The sequence below is a fragment of the Haliaeetus albicilla genome, chromosome 5 (genome assembly GCF_947461875.1).
Source record: "Haliaeetus albicilla chromosome 5, bHalAlb1.1, whole genome shotgun sequence".
In the NCBI taxonomy this organism is placed as follows: Eukaryota; Metazoa; Chordata; class Aves; order Accipitriformes; family Accipitridae; genus Haliaeetus; species Haliaeetus albicilla.
The window spans coordinates 12,993,461-13,011,929 of NC_091487.1; the positions used below are offsets into that span (position 1 = coordinate 12,993,461).

Below are 18,469 nucleotides of genomic sequence, written 5' to 3' on the forward strand. Positions count from 1 at the left end.
GCTCCTTAGTGACTTGGACCAAAAAGCATTCTGAAGTATCCACAGCATTTCAGACAGGTTGAGAAGTGTAACAGTGAGTCCACTGGTTGGCTGTCAGGTAAAGAACCAACTAGGAGTTGGTTTAAAAGCAAGGAACACGATTTCAGCAGGGCTGGTGTTAAACAAGTGTATTAAGAACAGATCACATAGTCAATGCTTCAATTTTGACCCCTATTCTGTTGCTATACAGTTTACTAGATACATTACCTATGTGACAGAGGTTTTCTTCCAGGATCAGTAGGTGGATTACATGCACCAACAAACTGAATTCTCTCCAGTTTCACCCACGTCTGGTCTGATGTACGATAGAATCCTCCATGTTCCACCATCTGGAAATAAAAGTAAAATAAAATCAGTGAACACTGTATTTCCCTGAAAATAACTACAGTATAGTTGGTTACAAAGGAAAACAAACCTGTCTAATGAAGGATATGACTCTCTGTGTGCCATACTTATCCATATCTGGCAAGTTGATTTCATCACAGAACAGCACCAGCCACTTTCCTAACTGAACAGGAGCCAGCACCACTCCATTAGGTGTACGTCTGTACTCACAGTAGTGATCAAAAGTTTTCAAGAGCAGTTCTGGAGTAGTAGCACTAGAAAAGTTGAGTCCAACCACCTTAAGAAAACAGTGAAAAGAAATAGTTAACATACACTAAGGTTTGAAAAAGGGTTTATCAAGAGTCCTGAAAACAGGTGTTGGCTTTCTACAGTGGAAGTACATATACCATCTATATTTCAGGTTACTGCCTGTATACTGTTTGCTTCCCACTGCAGGTTCTCCATTTACCACGCAGCAGTGCCTCCTGCCCAACCTTGTCCTTAGAACATCATAGCTTCATGTAACTGTTACTTCACCTAAATACACTGAAGGACAAGAACTATTCCTAAACATTACCACAGGTTTTAAAATACTAAATGGAGGAATGCTCCTGTATTATTGAAGCGGCAAAGGAAGGAAGTAGCTTTTAGGTTAAGGATCTTGAGACATAAATTTTAGATTCTGCTCAACATAATTTTTTTTTTGCTATGTATACACATGACTGACTGAGGTGGAGGTATCACCGAATTCTGGCTAGCAAATCATTTCCATGCTAAATCAAGACTCCTTTAATCTTTAAGAAGATTAAAGACTTGTTACTACTCCGTAATTCACACATACGTGCAGGCATGCATACACACACACTGTCTTGTGTACCTCCATATCAGGCAGAGCTCTGAGAGCACTGAAGAGGGTCATGGTCTTTCCAGAACCTGGTGGGCCACACAGTACTAGAGGTTTGTGTTCTGCCAGCCAAGTATACAGCAATGCTTCATGGCGAACTGTATCTAGGGTTGGTACTACAACATCAGGAGCTGCAACTTTGTGTGTTTCAACTTCAATTTGAGGAACCTTGGATTGCCACGGCACCCATTCACCTGTAATGGACACCTAGGAGCACAAAAACATGATCAGACAATTTAGAAAAGGAATATAGCTCAACCTTAGTTAAAATATTTTTTTTTAAACCATACAATAGTTTGTAGCATCAAATGTGATGTGTTTATTTAAAGAGGCAGCTTGTTCGCTGAACTGTGAAACTGTAAAATTTAAAATAGTCTAGTGTTTTGTTTTCCCAGTTTCATCTCCAAAATCTAAAGCAAGCTTCTAAGAACACAAAAGAGCAATACTTCTAGCATAAGAAAGGCTTACCTCATAGTCAATTATAGGTATGTTGGGTGCAGTCGGCAGTGGCACAGTGGTAATTCTCCTGATGTATTCTCCCAGCTCTGCTCTCATTTTCAAACGACTGTCTCCAGAAAGAGACCAGAGTATTGCATAGACCAGGTACCTCTGTAAGAAGCAGCAAAAGCAGCTATTGGTTTTAGTGTAATGGAACAAAACTTAATAAACAGTAAATCAAATCTAGCTGCTATACTGACATGTCAAACACAGCAGTCACTTATAGCAGCATATTGTATTTACCTGGATGTAACGCTCTAGTTGATCTATCTGCATTGGAAAGTCTGGATGATTGGCATTGTACTGGGCTACGTTGCGGCAAGCTTGATGCAACATGGAGAACAGAGAACCAAGACAGCGCAAGCGGGTGAGATCCATAATATGCTCCAACTTGAAAGCATGTTCAAGTGCTTTAGTTACCAGGCCATTAGATGTGAAATATGGCTGCATTATTGTTGCAGCATCTCTCTGAATCTGTTGGGGGAGACAAACACTGCTGAAAGCGCTTGCTTCTCATTTGATTACCAGGCAGCAGGAAATAATTTTGTTTTAGATGCTTCAGAGTTCAATATTCTTTAAAATAAAGAAAAAATATGTAAAGAGGAAGCCAGCTTTTCTATGATAGGCTGTCATAAATTCTAAGTACACCATACTACTTGTGATACAAGCATTCTTACTAAATTATCCCATAATGTAATCTAAGTTATACCTGCAACATTGGGGATGCTGCTTCTTCTCCTTCATCTTCTTTGCCCTTTCGCCTTCGCTGAGCTTCCTCCTCACCTTCATCCAGAGGAATGCTTCTCAGTCTGGCCAGGAAGTTATTGAATATCATGTCTGTACTGAGAACATCTTCACTGAACCAGACCATGCCACACCTTGACACAGTAGCCAAGGTGGCATATTTCAGATCCTGTACCTCAAACATGATACGCACCTAAAGAGTAGAAATTTAAAACAAGAGTTTGAAGTAAAAACAAATGAACACAAAACAAAACAAAAAAACTCCCCCCAAAAACCAGACCTTTTAAAATAATTTGTATTTAGCCTTTGAATCATCAACAGCAGTATTAAACTATTCTAAGTTCATCGTTATTGATTTTTACCCTAGACTTTTATATAATCCACAAAGTTTGTCTTACAGGGTCAGAGTAAGTATAACGTGAAATGTTTGTTTCCACAAAAGCTCCTAACTCCAGCAAGCCGCTACCTGAGATCAGTATTACTCTGCTTGTGATGACAAAGCAGGACAGCACTAGTATGGATTAAGATAAAAGCAACAAGTTTACAGGACAGCACATAAGCACATGTAAAAAAATGTAGCATTACATTTGGCGGAAGGCTGAGACGTTCTCCATTTGGCAGAGTCAGCAGTTTGTTGTCATCCAAAACAGAGTTCAAGTTCTCAACCCATTCAGGGTCTACATCACCATCAAAGATAATCCACTGGCGTTTTTGTAGTTCACCTCTCACATTGTCTATGATTCTACATTAAAGGAAATATTTATTGCAGTAGAGAACAAAGACTCAGTAAGGCCAGATTATTCATGGCACAAATGTACTGGCCATTTTTAATTTGTGCTATTAAAAACTCACTTTCTTAGGACATGTGTAAACAAGCCATCTGTCCATTCTCTGGTGTTTGGATCTAAAGTACCATAGAGGTGATCTTTACTGATTGCTTTTGGATCTATAATATGAGCAACACCTTCCACACCCTCCAGCCGTTCGAGGGCTTTCAGAAGTACTCTCCAAGCCATGCTCTTTCCACTTCCAGAGGGACCGACCATCATCAATCCATGATTTATCTGTGTAATCTGATACAGCTGAAGAACCTGTGACAGAAGAAATGATGTACCAACTAAGTCTTAATGTCAGTAGTCAATCTAAGCTTCTATGTATTGCTTGCTTAAGACAAGAAAAAAGGAAAAAGCTTTCCACGTTTCATAATAAAAAATGAAGTTTAGTCTCATACATAAACTTCAATTCCACATTTTCAGTTTTATATTTTACCTTTTCAACCCACATGCCACCAACTTCTTCTCCATCACCATAGGTAAGGTACATTTCCTGACACACTTTCTTAAGCTCCTCTCGCAAGGCTGTCATCTCCCCACGATGATACTGTACTCCAGGGAATACATCAGAAAGGAGACTGAACAGCAAAGGAATGTCTTCTGCAACCAGTTTTGGTACCATAGTTTCACATACACTTTGGATCAGGATCTGCAGAGACAGTCACGTTTTGGTTAAGATTTTTTGTTAAGTTTGCTTTACCAAATGTGCTTGACAAGGAATACTTTGCTAAATACTTCATTGATGAAGCACCAGACCACAGTGGTCTTGGTAAAAACAACCACTGATGGGGTTTCAACTTTGAAACTACACAATGAATTCCTATTTATTTTCAGTTTATACAACTGTAGTTTTTTATGCCTCTTCACTGTGCTTTTGGTATTAACTGCTGAGGAACTGAGCAGCAATAAGCGTTATGAATGCACCACCTCATAAGAACAAGTCTTTCACTGTGATCAGGGACTCCTAAGACATGTTTAACTTTGTGTTTCTAAGCTATCAAATTACTACCTTTTGTAACTAACATTACTTTGCTTGCAAGGCTTAACCCTAAATGTTAAACACTGCAGGGTTATTTGCTTTGTTCAGTGTGCATCCTGTACTTTATCACAGAAGTGAAGAGTTCACACACACATATTACCTCTTGTTCTGGTAAGTTCTCAGCGATTTCTCCCTCATCAACAACTTCACCACGCTCTTCTTTCTCCCGCTTTATCTTCTGAATCCTCTCCCTCTTCACATTACCTGCACTAACCAGCACACTCTTCAGTGCTCTCAAGCCAAAATCATAGTGACTTTGAGAGGACAGCTGTTCATCACAAAGCCTAAGAAGCAAACCAGACAAAATACAATTTGATTCTCAACAGGGACCAACACAACACTCGGTAAATGTCACTGTTTACTTGAAATGATTGCTTGAAACAACTGCTGCACAACATGCTTACTGAGTTGCAAAGAAAATTATAGCTTTGAAAAACAAGCTCTATTTTTACTGATTGGAGCCAAACTTGCTACTCACTTGAAGAATGGTACTATCTTATTGGCAAGCACTTCAGCTGTACGGAAGCCTTGGGAGTACAACATGACCTGGGCAATCAACTGACGGTCTGGTTTTGTCATTGCCAAGCTACGGAACAACTTCTTCAAATTGTCAGGCAGATTTGATCTGCCTGCATAGCCAGGATTCATGGTGATGAAGATAGCCATGTCAGGGCTCACTTTGACTTGTTTGTTCAGCAGCTCACAAGTAATTGGTGTTGCAGCTGAAAGGAGAGTGCATTTAGTTACACCTGAGTCAGTGATCAATTACCCCGACAACAGAAGTCATACTTTATTCTATTTTAGTTTCCTACAGTAATGGACAGTGGGTCCTCTAGTACTGCAACTCAAATACTCAAATGCAAATTTCTACCAGCTGAAAGTTACTTCAAGTTTTTGATAGAAAGTGGCTTCATCCTTGGACTGTTTGGGAGAAATGTAACTGAGCAACAAAACAGCATAAAGGACACTAAAGATGCTGTACAGCACTATTAGGAATGAACGATTACATACTCTTGTCATAGTTGGGGTTGGAATGCTCTCGCAAAGCTTCCTGGATGCACTGAACTTGCTGAGAAACGGCTGAGAGCATACGCTCCTCCAGTCTGTTGAACTCATCAAAGCAGCCCCACGCACCCACTTGGCAAAGTCCCACAAAGATGCGTCCCATTGCCTGCACGTAGAGGGGAAAAGTCACTGAAGTTGCATGATCATTCTTGCCTATACGTAGGCAAACGGAGCAGAGAAGAGCACTTTATACAATGCATCCAAGACAGGAAGGGGCTGCATTTATATGTAGGTTACCACTTTTGTAGTACTTTGTAGTTATAAAAGGGTTCTAACTGACTTTCAGATGTTCATTGCTTCATACAATCACAGAAGATGATCATAGCTTCCTATTACTACATACTGTACTGCAGCGTATTCACAAAACAGTCAAGTCCACTGCATGTTTTGTTTGCTGATACCATTAATGCTAGGTGCAGTTCTAGTTCTTTATCACAAGGAGGATACTAGAATTACAAAACATTTCAGAAGAGCAAACTGGATTGCTAGAGTATGATAAGGCTTCCATCTAAAGAACAACCTTTAAGGTAGGATTCTGTAAAAGGCAGCATGAGGGAACATAATAGAGGTCTAAAAGCCACTGGTTTAGGATGAATAGGAATCAACTGTTCACTGCCTTTTCCACTACAAGAACTAAGAAATCATTAGAAAAAGACAAAAGAAGGTACTCCTTCATAAAGTGCATAGTAATGCAGTAGAGAATGCTGTAGAAGCAAGTGTGCATGTGGATTTAAGACAAGAAATAGGTATCCAGAGAAAGGTTCACTGGAGCATGAATAAAGTAACCCATTTCAGCTCAGGACCTTCTGATCCTCACAACTGTCAGAGGTATGAAGGGGATTGGGGGCAAGGAAAGAGTATCATGCACTATCTGTGATCTTACTACTCCCTAGGTATATTCTTACACTCACCACTACAGGCCAAATGCTCACTATATGGACCTCTGGTCTGATCAAAATATAGCTGTACAGAAAAAAAACCAAAACAGATGGGCAACCTGGCAAAGTCAATGAAGTATCATGATTCCTTGTCCATGTTTTATATTGTTTTTTATATATATACCTGACTGAGGTTTTTGTTTTTGAGACATTTGCTGTGTTACAGTTTAGAGAGGCATTTCACCTGGTCCTCAGTTTGAAGATATCATTGATTTTGAAATATTTAGGTAAATTTTCTTAGTTTTGAAGAACCTTTCACATGCTGAGGCAAACTTCACAGTTATGTCGCAAAGGATAATTTGGCAATAGTACAGCTACTTCGGCAGTCTCACGCTCCCATCTGTGCTCCATTAAACCAGTACTACCAATGCAAACTAAACAGTTCAAGTTTCTTTCCTAAAGCCAGTCTTAAGCCCCCACCCCATACTTTCTCTTCCTTTCCCTCCATTTGCTGCCATAGAACTACCCGGTCTGAAAAAAACCCAAAACTTGCCCAGCAATGTTCTGCCCCACTTTTGCTTTAGGCATTTTTTGTTACAGAACGTCTATATGATATGCAGATACTGGCTCAGTTAAGACTTTTAATCATCTTGAAAATAAACACTGCTGGCTGTTTCAGAGTTCTGAAGAGATTCCTACTGCTTGTTAGCAAAGACTACATTTTTTTAAATCAAACAGCTTACCTGGAAGTCAAATGTTTCATCACAGTTGAAAACCAACACAAAGCGGCCAAGCTGATGTCCAAGAGCCTTAACAGATTCTGTTTTACCAGTACCAGCAGGACCTATTTTTGAAATGGGACAAACATATTTTAGTGTTTATCATCTGAGGTACCACTGCCTACCCATGTAATCTGCCAGCATGCTGATTCTGATGGTCCCCAACAAGAAGGTTCAGCAAAACCTAAAACTGTTACAGCTTCCCCCAAAAGACTGTTTTGTTCTTCAATATCTTAGTTAAAAGTGTTCTGCATGTTTACACTAAAGCTATATATTAGAGAGAATAAGAGTTTATATATATGTCTCAAGTTTTTATTGTACTTCAGTACAAACTTACCAAATGGCGATCCTCCAAGTCTTGCCTCGAGGGCTTGTGTCATTGTCAGGTAGCAGCGGTCAGTAAGAGGAGTCTGTACTAGCTTATCCTGAACACCAAGGTACTCAAAACCATAGTTGAATTTGGCATTTGCCATCTGAATGGACAGCTGTTGCAACACATCTGTCTGTTTTGGGTCAAAGTAGAACCGCATTTGGCTGAGCCACTCAAAGGACTTGGAGTTGTCGATCTTGCTTTTGATCAGTGATCTTGTAACGTCTCGCTGGTGCACCAACTCAGTGATCTGGAGAATGAAGCAACTCCTTAGACTACAGCAATACAAGCCTCTGCTAATAACGCCAGGAAACCTACAGCTTCTCAGATTAGCATAGTAAATTGCCATCACTTAGAAATCACAATCTACTGACAGTCTCTGCCTTAACATCTGTTGTTACAAAGACAAAACTAACAATGTTGACTGCTCTTGTTAAGGACTTCACTAGCTTTCAGCAAAGCACTCTGGTCTGGTTAGTCTTTTAATCCATTACACTACTGAACTAGGTATTTTACTTGCCAGAAACTACGCAGACAGACAAGCACTCCTAAAACAGAGCAGATATTTTCCTCTCAAAATCTATAGAAATAACCCAGGTCAATTTTAACCCACCCCCCCACCATCCTTATCTACAAACAAAAGCATATACTAATTACAATAATAAGCAGCTTAATGAGTTATTTTATGTTTGAAAGAAGAAATCAGTAACTTCTATATTTGGAAGGGCTAATTTGAAGAGCAATTTAGTGACCTGGTCTATAATATGCTACCACACATTAAGCTGATCAGAGTGAAAAACTACCAGCACCTACAGGATCAGCACTTGATGTAGTTGCTTAAATTGCATGCAACTTTTTCCTAGAGGAAAAATAAGTCTTAGATTAATCAGTCTTTTCATTAAACTTAAAAAATCCTTACCTGCAAACCCAGAAGAGGAAAGGAGGTTTTTACTCACCAAGTGCTCCAGTTTCCTTCTGCGAAGAGGTGGCTGCTCCATCAGCACAGAGTCTGCCAGGACATTGAGTGTGACCTCAACATTAGCTAGCACAGAGTGGAGAGGACTATTGTCTCCAACTCCACCCATACCATTGAGGGCTGACTCTACGTTCTCAGACCACGCAATCTGGGCTGACAGGACAACAAGCTGAGCCTGTGTAACAAAAATCCTCATCAGATAGTTTTCCTCACTGAAGTGACCGAGCTGCAGTATGCTTAGGTGTTCCATATTGATACCTGGTATTTGTCAATCCAAGAGATGTAGACTGCTGGATCAATTGAAGTTGCTTTTCCAAAGATTTCTACTTCAGTAACAGATTCTGCAAGCAATTTAGCAAGGGTCACTCTCATTTCTTTTTCAACAAGAGTGAGCCACTCATTGATCTTGGGATGTTCTGTGATGGAGACAGGTGTTTTGAACAGCACCTGCAAGAATTAGGTTTAAGTCAGCCCGCATTCACTTACTTTCAGAATTTTATTTAAAAAGAAACACTGCAGCTGTACCTCTTCTCCTTCACGTGAGGATATCCCAAGAACCACAGAATTATCTTCACTGAGAATAATGCTAGAAACGCCAGCAAACATCTTCTTGAAGTGTTTCTGCAGCTTAGCAACATTTTTGCTGTTTCCAATGATTTCAAGCAAGTCTTCATCACCAACAAAATAAAACCTAGTAATTACATAAAATTAGATCTATATCAGAACTCCTACTATCACTTTTAATTTATTTATGCTTCATAGATGGCCACTATACGGGAGTAATTGACACTCATTTCCCCAACATCGCAAGAGTGCACAAACCATAAATTTGCTAGAAGTTGTACTTCAGTTTTAAGATTAAGTCTCAGTTCATGTGCTCTGTACCATACAAAAGTGTATACATGCTCCATACTGTGGATAGTTTTCTTTACCTACTCATCCCTGAAACATCCACAGTAGAGCTTGGGACTGAATTAAGTCTATTAGGCAGGGAGAAGTCCCACTCAGTACCTGCCTCACCCTTACTCTCTCATGCTAAGTGACAAACTAGTTGAGGACTACAGGTAAGTCAGAACCAATGACTTAAATACTGGATTCTGACAATTTAGAAACCTTCCTTCAATCAAATGCCAGAATTAAGCAGTTCAAAATAGAACCTGTAAGTTTACAGAAACCAGCTGCAATGGTTCCTTAAGCAATATCTGAATCCTACAACCAGCCACAGATGAGCAAGTAAGGGAAGTTTTAGTCCCACTTCCTGAGAAGCAGCTATAATGGCATTCTGTATTTAGCCAACAAATATTTATGTTATAACATCTAATATATATGCAATACATGAAAATTGGCAGAGGCTTTACAGAACAGTGCATCAATTCTTGCACAGAAACATCAAATTACTTACTTCAAGAGTCAACTAAAATCAACTTCTTACCGAGGGAAAGAGGACCTCTCCCTTTCCAAGTATTCTCCCAGTGCCTTCTGTATCTTCCCGAGCAAGTCTGCCAGTCTCTCTAATGACCTCTGCACACCTTGAATGTTGAGAACGTCCATCACAAGTGGAGATTTGGACACCTTTTTCATGAGTGCCAAAAATTCAGTACTGATGCTGCAAGTAAAATAACACTGTACGTTAGTGCAAATTCAGTTATCATGGGCCTGCAGAACATGAAAGTTATTTGTCTCTAATGACCACTGCCTCTCCATTTGTTGCAGCTGCCCTAGGGAACAAAAGGCTAAATTCCCAAAATAGCTCTTCATCTACCTCAAGTCCACAACAACAAAATCTAACTTCTTTGCAATGTTCAATCCATAAATTCCACTGCTGAAGGTCTACTTTTCTTCATTCCCTGAACAGATGCGTAAATCTGATTCTTCAATCTGACTGGAAGCGTGTGGAATGAATAAGGATGACCAGAGCAACTTAAAGCAGAGGAAGAAAATGACATTTGAAGGATGAGACTAAAGGCTGCAGCAACTGAAATCAGCCTGCTTACTGCACCCACAACAATGCCAGAAAAATGCCAGAAAAATCCTTGAGGTAGCTGACTGGAACTAGCAAGAAAAACCACCCAGACCCCAATCACCTTCTAAAAATTGTACATCAGCCTGTTTATTATAAACCTTTTCCTGTCATAGTTGTCTACATGCACCTCGTGCTGTATCTGTTTGCTTGATGAACTTATGTCTACAGCAGGGCTGTAATCCAGCTGGACCAGGTGAGAATACAGTTAGTATTGCAACTTGGAGAGTGCTAAACTGAAGTCATGGAGTTGCAGGCCTGTCCAAGGGAGGCAAGAAAAGAGCAAAACAATTAAAAAGTTACCTCTGGAACCGCTGGGTCTCCACAGGCAGCAAGTGCTTGATGTCTGCACTACCGGTAAAGATACCCTCTAGGTAGACCCATCGCCTTTGGACATCTATCCAGACATCAAAGAGTGCCATGATACGGTTCAGCTTATCTTCCCAGCTAAGGGCATCTTCCTCAAACACCTGAAGTTTAAACACTGCATTAATATTCATTTTAATAGTATCAGGAGTTTGACTGCTAATATTTACTAGTGGAAACAGTTGTTTGAGAGTTACAAAACATGCATATGCAATTAATTGTCTGTCAACTTAAATAGTGACTATAGTCCCTGCTGACAAACACATAAACTAAAGAAGAGCAGAAGGCAGAATTAAAAGAAGATTCTTTAGCTTTGTTCTCCATTTTACCTTGTAGTACGGTGATAGCTTCATAGCAGATACACTGTTGATGTGCTCTTTTACTTTGTTGAAAAGGTCATCCCATCCACGAATCAAACGACACTTATTCTGGTAATTGACCAAGTCCAGTTCATAAGTGTTCCACACTTCTCTTATCTGAAGAAAAGAATGTTTAAGATCATCAATCATGTCTGCTCCAACATAGTTACAAACTAGAAATGTATTACAGTAATCAGATTTTACTTTTTTTACCCAAGGATTCTGGGTTTACGCTCAAGCTTTTGTTAAAAACATTGACAATATGATGCAGTTAGGTAAAACTTAAGGAAGATGGGGTCTTTGCAGTCATTTCAAAGGACTGCTTTTCCCAAATAATGCAAGTTTCATCAGAGGAAGCTTACATAGCTTTAAGCTGTTCCCCAAAACAGAGTGCTCCATGAGTCTCAGCGCTTGCATCAACAGCTTAGACTGACTAGTTTACTACACAAGTGTCAGCCACCCAACAGCAAGCCTTTGATTTGCTATTAAGTGCATACATACAAGAGCTGATACTAGCCTGTTTCAAGAACTCTTCCAAAGCCATCTCTCCCTGAGCCACGAGCAGCACATCTTTGACAATTGCTTCATTCCTCTGTAAATCGACATCCCAGATCTGACCCAGCGTCAATTCTGAGACAACCCAGTTAACGTGAAGCCTTTTCATCAGCTGTTTCCAGTGACGATCTTTAAGCGCCTCGGATTTCAGTTCAATAACTAACATGTTTATCTACAGAAGACAAGAAAGCAAGTTACATCCTTGAACTCAAACTACAAAATACACACATTTTAGAAATGAGTATAACTTACCTTCATGTAGCCCTTCAGAAGTCTCTGAACATACTCATAAGAGGCGTACTGTCGCAAGCGGGCAGGGAAGTTTTTCAGTTGGTTCAGCAGACCATCTAAGTTTTGTCGAAGCTGTCAGTAACATAAAAACAATTAAATCCTTCTCTGCAAATGTTATGCATATAGTTGTAAAGGTTGAAAGTTGTCTATGTATTTTTCAAAAACCTGTCGCTAATGAGGTATTATTGACAGTACAGCTCTTTTAGTGTTACACATATTTGCATAAGATGTGGTTACTCCATAGCGGGGAATGTAATTTTATTGGTCTGAGTAAGATTTATGACATAGTATGGCCACAGACAGTTTATGGCTTAGTGTTCCTACCGTGCTCTACCTCCTGAGCATCGAACTAAAACCGATGCTGTTCATCCAACCATGTAATGAAGTCTCCCTAATGATGCCCGACAGCCTATTTAAAAACAGCACAGTTTCTTCTCTGTAGATTCAGTCCAATCTCAACTTCAAAACTACTGGAATTGCATAAATCCAGTGCAAAATTCCTTAAGCTGTGACAAGACCCTGTGAATTTTTTTCAGCTTAGCATGAGAAGAAACACACTCACATGACAATGAAAAAGGTACCTGAACACCGAAAACTATCTGGAATGTGACAATTGAGCATGTCTATCTCAAGAGGTCTAATTCCTAATTTGCATATACTTGCAGTAGTTACATTGCTTATGTATACAGAAGTTAAGTACCTTGCGAGGCTGTACTGAAACCCAGGGCTGTTCTTTCATTTGATCAATCTGTTCCCAGACCTTAGAGAGTTCAGACCAGACGCCTTTGAGATCCTGCAACTCTTCAAGGGCTACCTATAGTAAAGAATGTATCAAACATCAGCAGTTATTCCCAATTTCTTCAAAGTCATTAGCATGGGGGAGTTAAGCAGAATACTTTTAACATGTCAAAAACCTTCAGATAGCTTGCCAATTCAACAGAACTGCAATAGCAGGTGACCCAGATGAGATTTTCACATCTCACGTCACATAATGCCTTCACAAGACTAAGACAGTCAAGGAAGAGATCGCAGACAATCTTTTAAGGCTAGAACTAAACGAGTGTGGAGATTGTGTCTTGACACTAGTACAACACAGGCTCCAGGTCACTCTCTTAAGGGAGAGAGAGATGGATCTGAAACATTTTCATGTGAAACTGACAAGAAGTTGTGTGAGCAGGTTGTACCTGGACACGCTCTTCACTGCCACTGAGTAGTCCTGTATCTGTTAGTTCCAGAGCTTCTTTGGCCTTGGCACACTTCTCACGATCATCCTTCAGCCTACCGAATTTTCCTTCGTAAATGGTAAGAGCTTGAAGAGCCTCTTCTGGACGCAGGTTTCCCTGAAGTTTGCATGGGATACATTAATCGAAAAACCCTATCACCAAGTTGAAGCCAAGTTAAAAGTAAGGACTAAATACTAAATGTTGGTTTGTCTCCTTTTTCCATTTCCAGTTTGCTGACAATAAGGGTACACACTAATCCAGAATAAGTCTCATCCCACTTTTACATCCAGTTTTTTTGCTTTAGTAAATATCAATTTGGGGGGAAAAAAAAAAAAGGCAAAAAAGCAGCTCAGTTCTGAATCCTCCTACATGCATGCCTCTGACATATCCGTTGTTTCAGCCAAAGCTTCGTTAGTAACTGAAGTCATCTTGCTTTTTGCACCTAACAAAGGCCTACATTTTAAGGGTACATTTCCCTCTGTGGCCCCCCCCCCAAACCATCACATTGGCAAGTTATTACAGAATCCTCAAAAATGCAAAAAAGCATAAAAATAAACTGCCTACTTCTTATTGAATGCAGAGAATCTACCTCATTTGCTGAAAGAGTATTAATCATCACTACTTACTGTTACGGGCTTTGTTTTCTCCCAGTCTGTTAGCAAGTCAATTGTTCGGCTCTCCACTGCACGATCCTCTTGAACTATCTTCATCTGCAAATTTGCTACTTGTTGCTGAATGGCAGAATCCTTTCTACGCATGATGTCATTAAAGGCACCCCATTCTCCTTCAATGTTGTCAATGTACAGCCAAGAGGATGGAAACTGGAACCTTTGTTTCTCAAGCAAGCGCTGACCATTGCGATAAAGCTACAAGAGACAGTGGTTGTAAGCTATGAAGACAGAACTAAACTTAAGTCGCAAGGCTAAATACTCAACGTATTTTGACAAGCGCTCACTATAGAGTTCACAGGATTCCTCAGGATATGAAGTTCAAGTCTGTTCTCAAGAGAACTTGAATATTGTGAAGCTGCATCCTAAGAGCTAAGCCTAACGTTTCCAGAAGTGAGAATCATTAGCAAGACAACATACCTCAACTTGCTTTTCAAACTGCTTGATTTTACGTTTCAAGGACTGCACGTATGTGATGAACGTCACTGCATCTGATGTGCTGGCAGTGTCCACTGAATGCTGCTCCAGTTCTTGACGGGACTGTTTGGGGCACAAATCAGTGTTTTAGAAGTCTAGAACAGTTGATCTGAAAGTGAAAAACTGGAATTTGCACTTGTCTTACCTTAGAAATTTGTGAATGAAACTCTGTCATATTCTGACCAAGCATTTGGCCAAATTTGCTGAGCACTTCCTTGTGCCAGGAGTCATACTTCAAGTTCACCTTTGATTGTACCTACAAATTGAATAAAGTTACATAATAGTAATTTGTTGTCCTTGCTGTTTTCTGTAATACACCCATTCTGGAATTTAATGCATTTATCACAAACAATAATTACAATTTCTTACCTTTCCATAGTCTATTACAACAGGTCCAAATTCTTTTCTGGTTTCTGCATTGTCAAATGTTCCTCTTGCCTTTCTTATCTGAACCAAAAGGGCTTGCCACTTATTCAGGTCTTCTCCAAGACGGTTGTATATGTTTTCAGCCTGCATATCCCACAGACACTGGTACTGCAGCCAAACCTAATTGAGGTATTTCACAAACAACATTCAGAACTTCTCCAGTATATTCCAAGAGTTATGTGTCCCCAGCCCCCAGGAAAACTGAGAGAAAAGTCCATGTTCATTTTAGTTGTAGCACTATGCAGTGTCAGTCTCCTACCTTGACATACTGCTCCACTTCAGTCACAATTCCCATGACAGCAGAGTACGACTCCTCCAGAGCTGCAGGACCATCAGGCATCCTTGTCAATGCATTACGATAGAATTTTTCTTCCTCAGACAGCTCATAGTGCACTCCAACCTAAGAACCACAATTACGCATGTGATATACATCAATTTCTAGGGCACTCAGATTCAGTCCTAGAGCACACACTAAGATGCTGAGCACAATTAATTGCAAAGTGAAAATAATTGCTCAGACTTAGATACAACTTCATTACACTTACCTGATATCTCTGACTTTGAATTCTTGGTAGAGACAGGATTACCATCTTCCAAGAAAACATTTCTTGATAAAGTTTGTATCTACACTCTTCAATTGGTGGATTCAAGTATATCACCTGGTTGGTAATTCTTAGTTCATGTACAATGTTCTGCAGAAACAGTAAACACACTGAGTTTTACTGGCAGATACTACTACTACATGTAGGCAAGAATTTTGGACTTCAAGCAGCAGCACACACTTTTGAAAAATCAACTTGCACTTAAATGGGAGGAGGCAAGTACTCCTCCAAAATGAGATGCAGAAGAAACATTTATCTCCCATATAAGCCTCAGATAGAATTCTTGCATTAAGTAATTGACAATAAGGAAAGACACAACAAAAAAACCCACACCAAAACTTACTTTGATCTTCGGTTCGCCACCAGGCTTATGGCTCACTTGAGGAGCATCTGTATCCATGTCAACTTCTGCTTTGTCATCTGCTTGTCCAAGAAGAACTTGGGTCCAGGCCCTCAGTCCAGCTTGCAAACGAACACCCAGGATTCTTTCAATCTAAAGAAAATAAGCCACATTGAAGGAAAAAGCTGCATATTTGCTGCATAAAGATCCCCACTGTTGATATATTCTGACACCAGGCACACTATGGTGCCTCAAAGAACCAAGTGCTCCTTTACTAAGTCATTAAAGAGGTCTAAGAGTTTTGGTAAATTTTCACTGAACATCAATTCAAAGCTTCTCCCGTCTTCATGGACTTTAATGGAATTAAACAATTTTAACTGCTTTGAAGTTGGCTTACTGTCCAATAACCTGAAACTTAACAGGCAGAACCAAACAATATGAAGGCAATGAGTCTTTGCTACCTGCATAGCAAGTTTTCACCATCCTTTATCTACCTCGCTCCCCAGCACCTTCTAGGCAGCCAAGCTGTATCAAACTTTTTTCTTCAAAGGACAAAACTCCCCTTGAATTAATTGATCCCCAAAGTCAACAGCTAAAAACAAACAAGTCTTGCATCTTCTGTATACTGAAAACACACTGAAATTTTCAGAGAATGGCGAGACAGAATCTTCCCTGGGTGACTATGAAGAGTATAATCAAAAAACATTTTGCACTTGCTTAAAATGTTTCCTCTAAATATATACTACTCCTTGATCTCAACCTACCTCCATATCCAACTTATTGACCCAGATTGGCAAATTGGAATATGAATGAAGATTTAAATCATCCACAGCTTTCTGAACCCTGTTCAAGATTTCCGAGAAAGTCTTGTGATCATACATGCATGTTTCCAATGATCTCACTTCCAGGTCTATTTTCTCTTCAATAATGAGCAGATCATCCACCTGAAATGGTTTAGGAAAAATAGGATGTTTAGTTTGACAGGTTAGAGGCAATAATAATTATGCAGTAATGGTTAGTCACTTCTCTCTATTTGGATGCAGCAAGTCCATCAATTTCAGTAGTACTAAAAGATCCATTCAGCTGGCCAATTTGTGCCAACTTGATCAGCTACTTAACCAAAGAGCTACAGAACAGGTCATCAGCTATCCAATTCCACTTCTGGTTAACCACACATTACTGAAGTATAAATGTAAAAATTTTGCAGAATTTGAAAGATAAAACAAACCTTTTCCTGGAAACTGAAGACGGTCTCAGCTAAGCGCTGCACGTATGGATCAAGTTTGTATGATTCCCACACAAGGGCAATTCCTTCTGCAATCAAAGCCTGCACCTCTTTCTTCAAGCCGGCCACCAAAAGCGAGATAGTATTCCGCTCTTCTACTTTTTCACATGTTCGTTCATATGTACGGACACTTTCAATGAGAGAAATAGCAAATGGGTAGAGCTGGTTTGCTTGGTGAGCTTTGTTGACAATTGCTAGTGGAACACGGAAACCAAGCCATTTCAGGTTTCGGACTTCTTTTGAAAGCGTAATTATTTCTGGGAGGAAGTTGACTTTCAGTTTCAGGACGTTTCCAGTTCGACCTCTAACACGAGTGCTTTCAATAGTGAAAATACGACCAGACACACCAAGATTGCGTTGCTGAACTTTTCTTGCCCAGTCATCAAAGATCTCCTGAGTGTTGAGTTTCATGCGAAAGCTATCTCCATCCTGCTTTAGCTTCTGACCTTCTACATGGTTCTCCCAACCTTTGCCAAGGACATCCTCAACACGCTTCATGTAAGCGGTGAGCTGTCTGTCAATCTGTTTTGCCCAAATTATAGACCCAGACACAGGAGGCAAGTCACGAACATGACTCATTTTACAAGCCTGACTCTGTGGGTATTGTACTTTAAATTTGTCATGAAGAGACTCGATATCATCTTTTACACGCTGGATCAATTGTGTTTGATATTCTCGAATGGCACCACGAATGTGAGGTCTGACAAACAAAGCATTAAACCGGGAGAAGATTCTGAACATTTCATTAGCATTCTTTGCTGTACCAAGCTGGTCTCTCAAACGGGCAGTTATTCTTGTTTCAACTCTATCAATTCTTTCATCATATCGTTTCATTGCTGCCTCCCAGGCTTCTGTACCTTCTTTGGAAACGTCTAACCCATCTACTTCCTTAACATTCTCATAAGCAAGATTGACTTCTTCAATCGCATTAGCATCTGCAGCATCAAAAAGGACTTCTGCTACCTTCATATCCTGTGGTTCAGGTACCTCTCCTTGATTTTGCTGGGCAACAGCAGTTACCTGCATTAGAATCACAGTTTAGTGAGTTGGATGCTTCAAAATTTACCTACAAATAACTAAACACAGACTGTTTTAATAAGAACTGCAAAACCCCTACAAATTAGTACCAAATCCTTAACAAACTTGCAGTCATGTTTCAGATTTAAGTTCCACAAGGAATGGGGCAACGCAGTTACTTCACAAACTTCCACTACTGTGCAGCATAATCTCATTTTCCACTGTGGTTTAGCTAAGCTAAGTATTTATACACACAAGTATTTGCACTTATTTACACTCTTCTACATTATGTGTGGACTTGCTGTGTCTATTAACATGAGCATGGTCATGTAGTATGTGATGTAGGTCAGAATTAAAGCTAAGCCTATTAGCAAGGGTTCAAAACTAGACT

The 18,469-nt window shown here is 39.9% G+C and overlaps 1 protein-coding gene across 1 annotated transcript in view; it reads right to left on the minus strand.

Moving 5' to 3' along the window:
• The window catches only part of DYNC1H1 (dynein cytoplasmic 1 heavy chain 1), a 46,714-nt gene that overhangs the window by 20,776 nt on the left and 7,469 nt on the right, over positions 1–18,469 (minus strand). Inside the window, exons 8-40 of the mRNA XM_069783449.1 lie at positions 17,005–18,081; positions 16,541–16,720; positions 15,780–15,929; positions 15,380–15,526; positions 15,094–15,234; positions 14,778–14,954; positions 14,554–14,664; positions 14,352–14,471; positions 13,890–14,129; positions 13,225–13,380; positions 12,741–12,854; positions 12,002–12,112; positions 11,712–11,921; positions 11,165–11,311; positions 10,773–10,939; positions 9,882–10,055; positions 8,975–9,140; positions 8,708–8,896; positions 8,430–8,624; positions 7,441–7,723; positions 7,068–7,168; positions 5,393–5,552; positions 4,860–5,103; positions 4,482–4,665; positions 3,779–3,991; positions 3,362–3,600; positions 3,095–3,251; positions 2,475–2,702; positions 2,009–2,239; positions 1,736–1,876; positions 1,241–1,474; positions 455–661; positions 247–368 (exon numbers count right to left, since the gene is read on the minus strand). Coding sequence (XP_069639550.1) covers positions 247–368; positions 455–661; positions 1,241–1,474; positions 1,736–1,876; positions 2,009–2,239; positions 2,475–2,702; positions 3,095–3,251; positions 3,362–3,600; positions 3,779–3,991; positions 4,482–4,665; positions 4,860–5,103; positions 5,393–5,552; positions 7,068–7,168; positions 7,441–7,723; positions 8,430–8,624; positions 8,708–8,896; positions 8,975–9,140; positions 9,882–10,055; positions 10,773–10,939; positions 11,165–11,311; positions 11,712–11,921; positions 12,002–12,112; positions 12,741–12,854; positions 13,225–13,380; positions 13,890–14,129; positions 14,352–14,471; positions 14,554–14,664; positions 14,778–14,954; positions 15,094–15,234; positions 15,380–15,526; positions 15,780–15,929; positions 16,541–16,720; positions 17,005–18,081 — 6,716 coding nt within the window. The remainder of the gene's footprint in view (positions 1–246; positions 369–454; positions 662–1,240; positions 1,475–1,735; positions 1,877–2,008; positions 2,240–2,474; positions 2,703–3,094; positions 3,252–3,361; positions 3,601–3,778; positions 3,992–4,481; positions 4,666–4,859; positions 5,104–5,392; positions 5,553–7,067; positions 7,169–7,440; positions 7,724–8,429; positions 8,625–8,707; positions 8,897–8,974; positions 9,141–9,881; positions 10,056–10,772; positions 10,940–11,164; positions 11,312–11,711; positions 11,922–12,001; positions 12,113–12,740; positions 12,855–13,224; positions 13,381–13,889; positions 14,130–14,351; positions 14,472–14,553; positions 14,665–14,777; positions 14,955–15,093; positions 15,235–15,379; positions 15,527–15,779; positions 15,930–16,540; positions 16,721–17,004; positions 18,082–18,469) is intronic.